The sequence below is a fragment of the Mya arenaria genome, chromosome 7 (assembly GCF_026914265.1).
Source record: "Mya arenaria isolate MELC-2E11 chromosome 7, ASM2691426v1".
Lineage (NCBI taxonomy): Eukaryota > Metazoa > Mollusca > Bivalvia > Myida > Myidae > Mya > Mya arenaria.
In genome coordinates this window covers 33,327,601-33,342,273 of record NC_069128.1, presented here as the reverse complement: position 1 = coordinate 33,342,273, position 14,673 = coordinate 33,327,601, and the positions used below count along the sequence as shown (strand labels likewise).

Genomic DNA, 14,673 nt, shown 5'->3' with positions numbered 1-14,673 from the left:
TAACTAAGAGCGTTTTTGTTGGTAATAAACTGGTTTCGGTTTTATATCGGTTTCATGAACTGTGTATTTGTTGTAACAGTTTCAAATAAAACCAAAACCAGTTTCAATAGTATTTTAACGAAAACCGAAACCGGTTTTTGAAACTATCAAAACCCCTACCGGAGGCGGTTTCATCGGTTCGTTCCATCCGAAAACTAGTTTACTTCGAAAACAACATTGCGGATAGTGGTCAACTTCGTTTGTTGAAACTCACTCTTTTTTATAACAATGCCTTACAATGGGCAAATGAGCTAAATGAAAAGGGTTACATTAGTAATTGTGTAGCTCAGTAGCTACAGTAGCTCCGCCATATTGTTGAAAATGTACACCAAACCATGCATTTGTTACTTCAAGCAAAACAATCAAAACCGGTTTCGTAACTGCTGAAACCATTGAAACAAAAACTGAAACTCCTTTGGTATCAACAAAAACGCCCTAATATTCACAAAATAATCACTTGAAACATGTATTTATTCGTCGCGTATTCAATTGAATTCATATATTTATTATTTTCGGACTCGTTCTAAACGTTTGTTTAGCGGCCCAATTTCGGACAATAAAGTTTTCTTAACAATACGTTGACTTACCGGTGATGTATATATATATATATATATATATATATATTTACACCCGAGAGTGATTTCAACATATACAATATTTTACCAAACACAATTTTACAATATAATTATCATACATCAACACAAGTATGTCGTGAGAGGCTATACATATAAACATAACTAAATACATGCAATTTTTAAATTTTAGCTATTTTAAAAACATGTCTTTATTATTCAGCACACATGACATAATACCAAAACTTAAGGACGGAATACAAGCATTATAATTATTTTACAGGAGTACTGTATTCGGATGCTAAACGCTCGTTTGTTCGTGATCACTGTATCAGAGTAAACACTATGTGGTGATGGGACTTCTAACACAAGTTCAGAATGTATATGCAGGAATGTGTAGAGTATTCTTATAATTTGTGAGGTTTTGGCAAACAATGAAATGTGCCGGTTAAACAGTCCTTAATGAATTATGATACAGGTATTAGGACATTTCGAATAAACATTAAATAAGAAAAAAAACGTGTGAACACTGCATTGCACTCAAACTAATATTTAGCATGAAAAAAACACACATGTTCTTTGTTTCATATATGATAATATAATTGAGCCAATACGATTGAACAAGCGATATTGTTCAGTTTGGCTTTAAAAAAAAAAACACATTCAATGTTTGCACATATTTTGTATAATCAGATCGTGCACCTGATCCTTGAAAGAAGCCCTGTGATTTTTGATAGTTTAACTAATTCTGATAGGGCTGATCAATGCAATGAAAACTAGCAGATTCATTTAATGTATTATAGATATATCTTGTGAAGTGTTTCGTAAATACTACTTTCAAATATATATTTTTTATAACTGTCAAACAAATTCAAATTTCCCAGCAACGTTGATTGACAGATCTTGAAAGTTCAAAAACAGCCAACCGAATTTCACTACCGATTCTTGTTTACTGCTGGTTTATTACCATAGCATGAGGTTTTAACGTCATATGCCGGGAAACATCCAATATATGGACTGATTTATACTATCAAACGACTTATTATAACACAATTATTGGTGAAAGTATTTGTCATGCTTTATGAAATTTATTTATCTTTTCTTAAATGAGAAACCAATAGAAAAAAATAGTTTACCACTATCAGATCACCACAAGCCTAATAGGTTTAATGAATGTCCGGTAGGATATTTGGGACCATGCACCCCGGCCTTCAAATATCACATTTGTATTTCCACTGCTAATCTTACTCTGCACTAGTTAAATGACAAGTAGAAATGAGTAACTTTCCTACGATGACCTCCACCACTGCCCTATGAAATAATGCTATCAAGAATGGCTTCTCCTGACTACCACTTTTAACACGCTATATACATATGATGCATATAATTACTGTAGATTAACAAGTAATACTAGCCCAAAACGTTTATACCTTGGACCCCTAAACGAAAAAACATTCTGAAAATATATCCCTTTCTTCACAACCGTTAACACCTATCCCCATCTAAGCATCCTCCGCTGACACATATTACAGCTATAACATTAATTTTACCTCAAACTATCAGGTAGACTAGTATCTATTAATACGCCGACCAGGACAAATAAACCGTCCTTCCCAAAGCCCAAAACGAACATACCTTTGACCTTTAAATAGCGAGACGCTTTTCGGGACATATAACTTATCCTTCATAATAGATGACACCGTTCATTTCCTGAACATACGGCTCTTCTTATAGTTACAAAATTATTCTTACGTGAACACTTTATCATTATACAACGAGATGCCTTCCAGGATTACTTCCCCGTTCTTCCCAGAGTTGAACATCACCCCTTTCTTTAACGCCGCCTTTAACATCCTACATAGCAGCTGGCCTTCAGAGTCGCGATATAAACGTCCTGTGAACGTGCCGCCTTTTATCGGTTTTCCCGGGGACTGATGGAGCGTCTGCAAGTAGGGAAGACAAACGTTGTGGTGGACGTGATGGAATGCATATAACTACTAAGGAAAAACATCATACATTACATTGGACATGAAAATTTATTGCAAGATAAAATGGCACAATTTTAATTTAAAATAAAGCATCCTTTAGATTTATGTTCCGGATCATTGCTTTTGGGCACTTTATTATCCCTATACTGTTTAACAAAGGCGGTTGGATAAACGAAAAATATAAATGCGTTAATAAACATGACATAAAAATCAAAAGCATGGGCATTGAAATAGGTTTATGTATTTGGAATAAAATTCTATATCAACAGATTTAAGTATTTTTAAGAAAATCATTTAAAGTATCTGAATAGAGAATACATAGTTATTATTTAGTTAGTTATGTAATTATTTATTCTAAAGTACTTGAACCAAAGCTACAAAATGTAGCGAATGTAGAACTAGGGATTGTACCGTGCTACACAAACATGAATAAAAAGTGAGTATTTGTGTTTTGTTATACAAGCTTACGTTCACGAACATGTATTTTGCCACATAAATTATGCAACAGAATATAGACAAGAAATATGTTGTCAATTAAATCTGATTTCAGCTCCAACAAATGATTTTTCATCGATTGGTTTAAGTAATTCCTGTGTTCCTGTTTTAATCTTTATAAAGTTATCATTTGAACGATCTTAAAGTATTAAATTCGTTATTTTATTCCTTGTAATTTTGATGAATGCACTCAAAGATGCATTTTGTAGGTATTATGACGAACTGTCTCTACTTATTTGCAAGTAAATCAACACGTGTAAACATTACAATCAGTACAATGCGTTTTATAAACATAATGCTTTGTTATATATAATTATGTAATTATATGTAATCATCTGCTATAAATTATGTATGATTTTCGTAAAGTTTTATCAAATATGTATAGCTGGGATGACTGCATAATGTTGGTGTTCACAATTGAACTATTTTCAATTATTCTAATAAATAAAACAACGCGACATTCCACTCAACGCTGTCTTAGTTAAGCTAACTCGACTAGCCAAACCAGTAACCGTTGTCCCATCAGGTGTAAAAACGGCACTCCATCCACACTGTTCCAACAAGTCTTACGTGACGCGGCACTTAAGCCAGTCAACGCTGTCCAAGCAGTTATTACGTGCCGAGTCACTCAAGCCACAACTGTCAGAGCATGTATAAAGGAACGTGGCAGTTTATATCATCATTCATTCATCATTTTATTCATCGCTGTCGCAAAAGGTGTCAAGCGACACGGGATTCAAGTCACCACTGTATAAGCAGATCAAACGAGATTCAGCACTCAAGACACTAGTGTTTCAGCAGGTTTAAAACAATTTGGCACACCATTCACCGCTGTCTAAGCAGGTCCCATGCCGTTTCAACTGTATTCTTGCAAAAATGCTAAAAGTTGTTTAAGAAACACATTTTTTTTTACTGCAGACTTAAATCACTTTACATTTCATACAATTATTGTTTTATGCTATGCGGCTTTTATCATATTTAGCAACATTCCATGCATTGACTGGTAGCTATCAACATACTTGTTTTCAAAAGATTATACTGTCTTATTCCGTTGGATTATTTTTTTAAAATAACTGAAATATGCTTTATAATAAAACGGCAAATTCAGATATGGCATGTTAACAACAAACTCTTTTTTCCGTTCAACAACAACATAACATTACGGTGCACAGAGCATTTTGGTAAATTATACAGAGCATGTTTGGCGATCTCTGTGTTAGATCGTATTTTTTCACAAGTTTCACTGAAAAGAATCATTTCACGAGTGAAATAAAATACAGTTTTACAGTAAACTCAACAAATCCGTTGCAAAAGAGTACGTTATGCTTGTTTTTGTAGTTTAATTATTTTGTTTTTTTCTTATTACCCCATTTTTGATTAACCTTTTGTTACATGGCTAACCTAACCTTTGATCGCTTATGATATTGAATGTCATTTCTTCATAAACATTCATCAAAATAAATTACAATACAGAACAGAACAGAACAGACTTGTTTAGACTTGTTTAGACTTGTACAAATTACATCATCTTCTTAATCACAAATGAATAAAAAATAAACAAACACATAGTATGACATAGGTTATACATTATTTGAAATATAATCCTAAATACATTCAAAAATATATATTCAAATCAGGTGAGGATGAACAAAACTATTGTATTGTAAATCATTATTTAAAGTTGATCTTCTAATATTCAGAGCTTGTTTGACAAATAAAGATAGTTTTATAAGTTTTTGTTTATTTCTTGTGTTTAACAGTTCAATGAACTTAAAAACAGACGGGCGTAAATCATAATACCGTTTTATGTATTTCTTTCATATAGTTTCAAAACGTGTACAAATAAAAATAATATGAAATTCATCTTCTATATCTCTTGAGTTACAGCATAAACAATATCATTATTCACGTTGTATACGATTACGATTATATATACCCGTTTAAATCCTTAACGGGTGTGCAGAAAGTCTAAGTCTACAGAAAAATAGTGTAAGCTTTTAGGGAATAAATAATCTTCATACAAAATACAATGCACATATAGTTATGCTATTAACTATTTATATATCAATATTAAACGGAACCAAAATAGTCTAAAGCGTACACGTCGATTTTCTTTCAAATGCATATATTGTTGATTTGTTTGAAAGCAATATATGCACTATCGAAAATCAAAACCATTAAGCACATAGTTATGTGCGTACATTTGATGTTTTGGATTTATTCCTTTATTTAAGTGTTAACACGGAATATCTTGAACGGCTTTTTATATCTGAAAACGTAACATTAACATATTTCAGTGTTTGCCTTTGTGACTGCATTGCCTAACACTTAAGAAGGTGTTGCGCCTCACGAAAGCAATACCGTCCTAGGATACCCAGTCTGTTTTAGGCAATATTTCACCACAATGCAAACATCGTAAGGAAATGTGTACACTTATTTGATAATTTATTCTTAGATTATCAAAATACTAATTTGCAAGTACATGCTAGCTGAAAACGTAACTTATGAAGTTAAGAAAGTACACAAAGCGATTACCTGAATACCATCCGGGAACGTAAAATCCAAAATAATGTTATAACGACCGGACTTGACCACAACTGTTACAGTGGGCTGTGTCCCTTAGAAAACAAAATAACAATTAATGTAATGGTTCTCCGTTCATAACACATTTGTACACACATTGCAATTTGCAAAATGTTTTGTCAATAGCAACTGAACGGTTAAAAACTCCGCAACTGTTATTGCTTTAAGCGTTGTTTCCATTATTCACGTAAAGAACATTAGCTAGAATAATACAGCAATGTAATTCAATCTTTTTTAATAATTTAGATTGAGATGTCACAACGCGTAGCCAATTTACTCATGTTTTGGTACCTGCACAAAACGTAGTTATCAGTTATTTAAGGATAACTTACATTTTAATTGTTCTTTGATGAGTGGAAACTTTGTCTGGAGTATTGCTCTTTCCTTAAAACAGATAATATATCAATAATAAGAACTCAATATCGTTTGCATATGCAACGCATTTCAGACAATACCTACACAACAAAAACATAGAATATGTAAAATTAATGTAAATATATAATACATATTAGATAGACATCTGAGGGCCAACGTAGTTTATATTTGTTAGCAAGCACTGTTCTTTTTTGCCTATGCAATACCATTTTTATATCACTGCTTACTCTTTTAACTATAGCCAAGTCTTCTTCGTTCATTTTAACTACGCCTCGACAGTATGTCGTGCCTAAACAGATCATGAAATATTGTATCAGATATTTTTCCAATTGTTGACGTGCATATTTTTAACGTGATGCGTTCCTTCATATTTATTGTATGTACCTCATTTGATAAAATACTAATTACATTAACATTTTGTTGGCAACAAACGTCATGTTTAACTCACCTCGTTTTTTATACGAGGTTTGTACGAGAATGGTCTCGTTAAATAACGAGGTATGTATGATAACATTATCACATATATCACACCTATGTTCAAGCTGACCCCAACAGCCCTAAACTTAACAGTGTGCTTACTATCACGCCTATTTTGCGCTCAGAACCCCATCCCTCCTTACAATTACACCAAAACCATCGCACTTAAATTTAGTCCTATTTCCCGCGAATGGGTTCGAATTTCCAACCTCCATACAATTGCACAAAATAGTGCGACTAAAACATCAAAGAACTATCATTTCCATCATAATACAAAATGTTTACATGTCACAAGTATTCGTGAACAATCAAAACATATACAGCTGAATGAACTACTGAGTATCCAAACACATTGCGAGACCATAACGTTAAAATTGTCGCTGCGTTAATCATGTGAATTATATTCAATGAAAACTAAATGAAACTCGCAACATTCGTCATCTTAGCTAAAGATACCAGTGAGCCAGCTATCAAGCCATAACGCCAAACTAATTATAATAGTTTGAAATCTATAAACTAGTGATCATATTAAGTATGTTATTATACAAATATGTGCAGTCATTGCCTTTTGACTTAAACATCTTATTTTAAAATGCAATCTTCAAATTGATTGGTAAACAAAAATATTGGCGGTGTACTGTAAGGATCAGCATGTAATCCACATGCCCCACAATGCATTGCACTCTTTACGCGCGAAATTGGAAACAGATCATGTATTGCTAAAACAAACAAAAAACAGAAAAAAAGCGGAATGACGTTCATGAACACATGAGACAATGCGATCATCCGCTAATTATGAATGGTTTCTTTCACATACTGAAGCTAATGGAAAATAACACACATTTTAATGAAACAAAAAACACATTTACCTGTTGTTTTGTTAAATTTTAGTCAATAATGGCACATTTACAGTCATTTGCTTTTGCCAGGACTATAGTCAGTGTTTTACCACAAGTACTATCTATTTCTACACTATTTGATTTGTAAATGTCTCACCGTTTTCAAATCGTCAAGGTCATGTTTTACTTCTATTAGCTCATCACATAGCTCGCTCCTCGTCTGAAAAAAGAGTTGGAATGTTCTTACACCTCTGATTTGTATCAGTTTCGTTTACTAGACAACTTACCTTTTCAGAATTCTTCATGCCCTGCTTCGCTTTCAGTAATTCTTGTTCAAACGTCTTTTTTGTCTAAAAGCATAACGGCCAAAGATAACGATAATAGTTTAAACACATAGACAACGCAGTGCGTTTATCGAATTTTATATTAAATGGCTAAATATAATGTAGCCATATTCATTTCTTTTAAAGCAGTGGTAAACCAATGTTAAAGTTTGACTTGTCTGACTTTTCCTTTAAATCTTTGGATATAAATTAATAACAAAATGTTGTAACAGGTTTCACCTTTTCTGAATGATACAGGTCTTGCCTCACTCGTTTCAGCTCATCACTCAGTTCCTTCTGTGTCTGGAACAGTGTATGAAATTGAAGGTAACACATCAGTATGAATAACGATTACTGTTGAATTGTATACAAATAAAGCTTAATACTGAGGCCAGTTTCACGACAAAACTAAGACGAGAACATATGTTACCGCCTGAAATCCTAACATTAAATTTTACAGGAATAATGAATCCAGTCCAATCAGGAGGCTAAAAGGACTTCAGTTCTTGCTTTCTCCAGATAAGGTGGTAAACAATGGTACAGTTGTTTGTTGTGAAAGTTTTCCAGAACAACTTCAATGATGTTAAATTTTAAAAGTTTTTCTCAGGTCCATCTAACGTTTCAACAGTTTGAAAATAACGAAACATCAAATATGATATTCACAATCATAACGACAAATGTAACGGATAAGCATAAACTGTTTCTTAACATTATTATTCTGAAGATTTTATCTACAAGTGTTAAATACAATGGCGGGCAGTGTAACAGTTAATAGAATGCTCTTGGATTTAAGTAAGAACAGCACCCGGTATAAAGTTGCAAATCCGGTTTATTTGCAAACTTATTTTTTTGTTATCTTAGTTATCAACTTCAAAAGCGACACATAGAAAGTTTGCGCATTCAATAAGAACTTGTTTAAGTAAAATTAAAAAAAAATAAGAAGTATGAAAATTTTAGTTCCAGTATTGATTTCTCCCGTTGGCCATCAATTGGATTTTAGATCCCCCGCGGGTTTTTGGCAAACTCTAATTGGAGAATTTTCCATTTAAGCCGAAACGGGGGAAAATCAGCAATTGGAAAAAAATACAATTTGGAACAAAAAATTGCATTTCTATTTATGCTTTAAGTACTAGATTAATAAACATTATTAAAATCTAAAAAAGCAAAAATTTCGATTTTGTAAAAATGGCTCTCCAATTGGGGTAATGTCCAATTGGAAAATTCCACAGTCAATTTTCTTTTATAAAATCCACAAATTGGAGATAACAGAAGTTGGGGAACACAGAAGTTGAAGAAAACAGTACTATGAGATTTCAACAATATAACAGCTGCTGGGGCGAAATAAAGTTGGGATATCTACTGTCATGTCTTCATATAATTGCTAATTAATTGTACATAGTAGATTATTTAAGTAAATGTATTACAATGCAATATGTTACCTGATTTCGCGTATACCATCGGCAATTTCATCTTGTGTGCAATCCAAAGAAGTTTTGTTATAAACAACTGCTTCAGATGTGTATTTTTATTATTCCTTATTAGAAAACTGATTTAACTAAATGGATATCTAACTTATAAACCTAAACAATCAAACTGTTGGCTTAATGTTGCATTTTTTTATCATCACGTCCAATGGTGCTTGGTTATAATGCTGAATTTTAATCGACTGAGGTTAGAGAATACTGAATGTATTTCTTTCAACCACTCGGTCAAGGACAACCCGTGAAAGTTCAAGCACTTACTTCAAACAGCCATTCTCATTCATCAGATGTTCGTTCGTAATAAATCTAACTAATTGTGGTACGCGTAGCATCATCACTCTGGTGAACGAGAATGCAAACAGCTAGTGAACTTTGGTTTGCAAAACACTGATGCACGGTAACAATTTTCCATGGTTAAATCGATACAAAGTACAACACTTTTCCAAGCACACTATATACTTTGGTTTTAAATAAAAAAAAGCTCGTTTTTGACAAAAGTGAATAGCTGATAAGATCACTCTCTAGCCCGTTTCCTGGCAAGAAACCGATACTGTGTCATTTTTGAGAGGCCATCCATTAGATAGTACCCCTGGTGGGGATCGAACCAAAATCGTCTTGGGTTAGAAGCGGATACCTACACCACTAAACCACTCTCACCCTTAAAGTACCGAGCGCCAGGCAAGGGATCGAGCTATATGTACCACGTGTTTCGGTATTTCAGCGGCCATGGATTGAACCCACGACTACGAATTCCGTAGTCGAACGCCTTAACCAATAGGATACGGATACGGTATTAATGCATGTACTCAATAGCAGACTCTGGTGGGGGGGAGGGGCACCCAGCTTGCGCCCGTTCCACACTCCTTTAAATGGTCCGTTTATACGTTCTCAGTCAATGTCGGAAACAAATCGAATAAATTAAGATAAAAATGCACTATTTCAGACTATAAATTGAGGAAGTACCCCCCCCCCCCCGGGCCAACATTTTAACCCATTAAATTTCTGTTTTGAGGGAGGGGCCGATGTGGAAAGATTGAGCCCCTAAAGTTCACGTACCCCTTCTAAAGTTCATTCCTGGATCTGCCACTGGTATGTGTAATAAGATTGTTGTTCCATAATGTTATAGTTCCTTTAAACAGTTTTAAACGTTTTATGACATCGAAATAAACAGATGCATGTGCACTTTACCCTGTATACAACGTTCTCGTACTCCAGAGCGATGATGCTATGCATTAGATTTATTATCCGACCTCTGATGAATAAGCATGACTACGTTTAAAAGCTATTATTTATAGAACTATGATCAACTGACTGACTAAGTATCTGCCAAAACTTTTCCGTTTAAAGAGACTCTCTCATGTTTTGGCACCAAAAATAATTTTCCTCGTAATGCATCTGAAAACACTATATTATATTCATTTTACTCTTTGGTACTGAAATTGCAGAAAAAATAGTAACCAGGTTGATTTTTTATACTTTAATTGCCTTTTTAAAATACAATTAAAGTATTAAAAAATAATCTGGTTATAGAATAAAGTAAAAAAAACAACAAAAAAACGGATCGCTTATCACCTCGCCCACAGGAACTTATACTAAGGTGATGGCTATTTTAACCTTAATAGAAGTTATTGGTCAATCATGTGATAATGCCAATAAACAGATTGTGCAACAGCCTTTTGCTGAATTGTGTTAGTGACATATTTAAAAATGTTGGACTTTTATGACTGTATTTAAGCACTTATCAACATTTGGTTTCAGCCATCAATAGGTTAGCTTTAACACTCATTTTGATTCGCCATACTTTATTTCGTAATAACAATCTATAAATCTATAAGTTCATTTTACAAAACCCTTAATGCTTCGCATATATATTAGAAAAACTCAAGTTCGAAAGAATTAAAAGTATTTTGTTCATTTTGCAATATGTTAATTATAGATGTATATTACACGTTTCTAAATATGATTGAGGACAAACTTATTAGTATTATCACTTACACCGCGGTGAATGCCTTCGTACTTTTTGCGTTTTGTTTCTTTTAAGGACATCATCGGCGTAATCAATCAATCAATCAGTCAAGACTAAAATGATTTGAGTATTTGCACTTAAAAATATTTTTATTAAAACATTTTATAAGTGTATGTACTTTTGTTTTGGTAAAATAAAAAAAATCAATGAATTATCCTGCCAGACGTCGCGTTTTATTTTTTGGAACAAACGTTATTAGGGCTGAAATCATTATACGAGGTTTTTACGAGAATGGTCTAGTTATATAACGAGGTATGTATAATATAGAGGATATTTGTTTCAGTGTAAGATAGTAATTTATTTCACGATCGTCATAGAAAAACATATATAGAAATATAATTTTTCTATGATCACGAGTGAAAATAAATACGATCTTACATAGAAATAAACAAATTTTCTGTTTCTTTTATGCATATTTTCGGAGTTTTATCGGTTTTTAATTTATTTCCTAATTACCCCCTTTTTGAAAAGAGTGTTATTTACCCTGCTACCCGTGGGGCGCCCCTCACGCAAAATTATAGCTGTCAACTTTTCAATTTCCGGTTTGTTGATAAAAAGTTTTCTGCTATTCATTCTTATAGTTTATTATTCGCTCGTCTTTTAGTGCAAAGCTTTTATGAACAGTAATCAATGAAGTTTTATAAGTGCACATATGTTCCAAAAAATAACGAAAACACTTATGTTTTAAGCGGGGCATATATACATAACCCAATTACTACGCCGCGATTTAATGAATGAAAATTTGGAAGGTCAAATGTACTAGCAAATCAAATGCGGATAATCATTAGATTTTTAACATTTTTCTTAGTTTTAGAGTGTGTTTCATGATACATGGATATTCAGTCATCTTAATGTCAGAGACAAGTCTTTTTTGCTTTAAGACAGGTCACTTTCAAGGTAATGCTGAGGAACACGCTAGGTTATTGACATATTTTGAGGCATGGGAGGGGTAAAAAATATCAGATTATCTGTAAATTGTTGTGTGAATTTTCCGGGAAGCTCGTTTTATGCATTACAACGACAAACAGTTCAAAATACATTTGAACGATGATATAACATTCTTTTTATGTTCGAACAGTTGTTTATGTCTGTAATTTGTTTGGTATGAAAGCAAAAGTTCGAACATCCAGCTTCAAGATCAAGAAAACGTTTGAAAAACGGGATAACCGGTAATAAACGGTAAATTGTTAATTTCCAAATATATATATATATATATATTCAAATTTATAAACATTTCTTTAAATCTGCCAACATTTTCTGGTTCAAAGTGAAGTGTTCTGTTTTGATCAAGGGGAAGTAACTACAAGGGATTTTAAAAATAGTTCTGAAAGTTGTTATTTTAATTCTTATTTTGCAGAGAAAATATGAAATTGATATTTTCGCTGTTGTTATTTCACTGATAAAACCCCATATTTCATCGGAAAGCATAAAAGAAAAATTTATAATAAACAGTATCAAATATATCACACCTATGTTCCAGCTGACCCCAACAACTCTAAACTAAAAAAAAACCAAAACAGTGTGCTTACTATCAAGCCTTTTTGCGCTCAGGGTTCGGAACACCATCCCTCCTTACAATTACACCAAAACCATCACACGTACATTCAGTTCGAATTCCCAATCTCCATACAATTGCACAAAATAGTGCGACTAAAAACATCAAAGAACTATCATTTCTATCATAATACAAATTGTGTACATGTCACAAGTATTTGTGAACAATCAAAACATATACAGCTGAATGAACTACTGAGTATCCAAACACATTGCGAGACCATTACGTGAAAATTGTCGCTGCTTTAATCATGTGAATTATATTCAATGAAAACTAAATTACACTCGCAACATTCGTCATCTTAGCTTAAGATACCAGTGAGCCAGCTATCAAGCCATAACGTCAAACTAATTATAATAGTTTGAAATCTATAAACTAGTGATCATATTAAGTATGTTATTGTAAAAAGGTGCATTCATTGCCTTGTGACTTAAACATCTTATTTTAAAATGCAATCTTCAAATTGATTGGTAAACAAAAATATTGGCGGTGTACTGTAAGGATCAGCATGTATTCCACTTGCCCCACAATGCATTGCACTCTTTACGCGCGAAATTGGAAACAGATCATGTATTGCTTAAACAAAACAAAAACAGAAAAAAAGCGGAATGACGTTCATGAACACATGAGACAATGCGATCATCCGCTAATTATAAATGGTTTCTTTCACATACTGAAGCTTATGGCAAATAACACACATTTTAATGAAACAAAAAACACATATACCTGTTTTTTGTAAAATTTAAGTCATTAATAGCACATGTACAGTCATTTGCTTCTGCCAGAACTATAGTGAGTGTTTTACCACAAGTGCTATCTATTTCTACACTATTTGATTTGTAAATGTCTCACCGTTTTCAAATCGTCAAGGTCATGTTTTACCTCTATTAGCTCATCACATAGCTCGCTCCTCGTCTGAAAAAAAAAGAGTTGGAATGTTCTTACACCTCTGATTTGTATCAGTTTCGTTTACTAGACTGTTCTGTACCTTATTGACTAGACATATAAAAAGATAGAGTTTTCTTATTGAGCCAGCTTTACTAAGGCTTCTTTAGAGTAATATCTTTATGTATTTACCTATTAAAAAGCTTATATAGACAACTCACCTTTTCAGAATTATTCATGCCCTGCTTCGCTTTCAGTAATTCTTGTTTAAACTTCTTCTTTGTCTAAAAGCATAACGGCCAAAGATAACGTTAATAGTTTAAACACATAGACAGCGAAGTGCGTTTATCGAATTTTATATAACATGGCTAAATATAATATAGCCATATTCATTTCTTTTAAAGCAGTGGTAAACCAATGTTAAAGTTCCACTTGTCTGATATTCCCTTTAAATCTTTGGATACAAATTAATAACAAAATGTTGTAACAGGTTTCACCTTTTCTGAATAATATAGGTCTTGCCTCACTCGTTTCAGCTCATCATTCAGTTCCTTCTGTGTCTGGAACAGTGTATGAAATTGAAGGTAACATATCAGTTTGGATAAAGATTACTATTGAATTGTATACAATTAAAGCTTAATACTGAGGCCAGTTTCACGACAAAACTAAGACAAGAACATATGTTACCGCCTGAAATCTTAACATTAAAGTTTACAGGAGTAATGAAAGGTTCAATCAAGAGGCTAAAAGGACTTCAGTTCTTGATTTCTCCAGAAAAGGTGGCCAACAAGGGTACAGTTTTTTTATAGTGAAAGTATTTCAGAACAACTTCAATGATGTTTAATTTTAAACATTTTACTCAGGTCCATCTAACGTTTCAACAGTTTGAAAATAACGGAATATCAAATATAATATTCACAGTCATAACGACAAATGTAACAGATAAGCATAAACTGTTTCTTAACCTTATTATTCTTAAGATTTTATCCAAAAGTGTCAAATACAATGGCTGGCAGTGCAACAGTTAATATAAAT

General features: G+C 33.0%; 1 protein-coding gene across 3 annotated transcripts in view; it reads right to left on the bottom strand.

The window, feature by feature from the left end:
* LOC128240666 (cTAGE family member 2-like) overlaps positions 1-14,673 on the bottom strand; it is a 53,500-nt gene that overhangs the window by 1,670 nt on the left and 37,157 nt on the right. For 2 of the 3 annotated variants that reach the window (XM_052957364.1, XM_052957366.1), the window contains 8 exons: positions 14,136-14,198; positions 13,860-13,922; positions 13,606-13,668; positions 7,932-7,994; positions 7,526-7,588; positions 6,010-6,061; positions 5,630-5,712; positions 2,364-2,554 (listed from right to left, as the gene is read on the bottom strand). In XM_052957364.1, the coding sequence (XP_052813324.1) occupies positions 2,364-2,554; positions 5,630-5,712; positions 6,010-6,061; positions 7,526-7,588; positions 7,932-7,994; positions 13,606-13,668; positions 13,860-13,922; positions 14,136-14,198 (641 nt within the window). Of the gene's footprint in view, positions 1-2,363; positions 2,555-5,629; positions 5,713-6,009; positions 6,062-7,525; positions 7,589-7,655; positions 7,719-7,931; positions 7,995-13,605; positions 13,669-13,859; positions 13,923-14,135; positions 14,199-14,673 lie in introns of all 3 variants that reach the window. The other variant, XM_052957365.1, reaches the window with a different exon arrangement.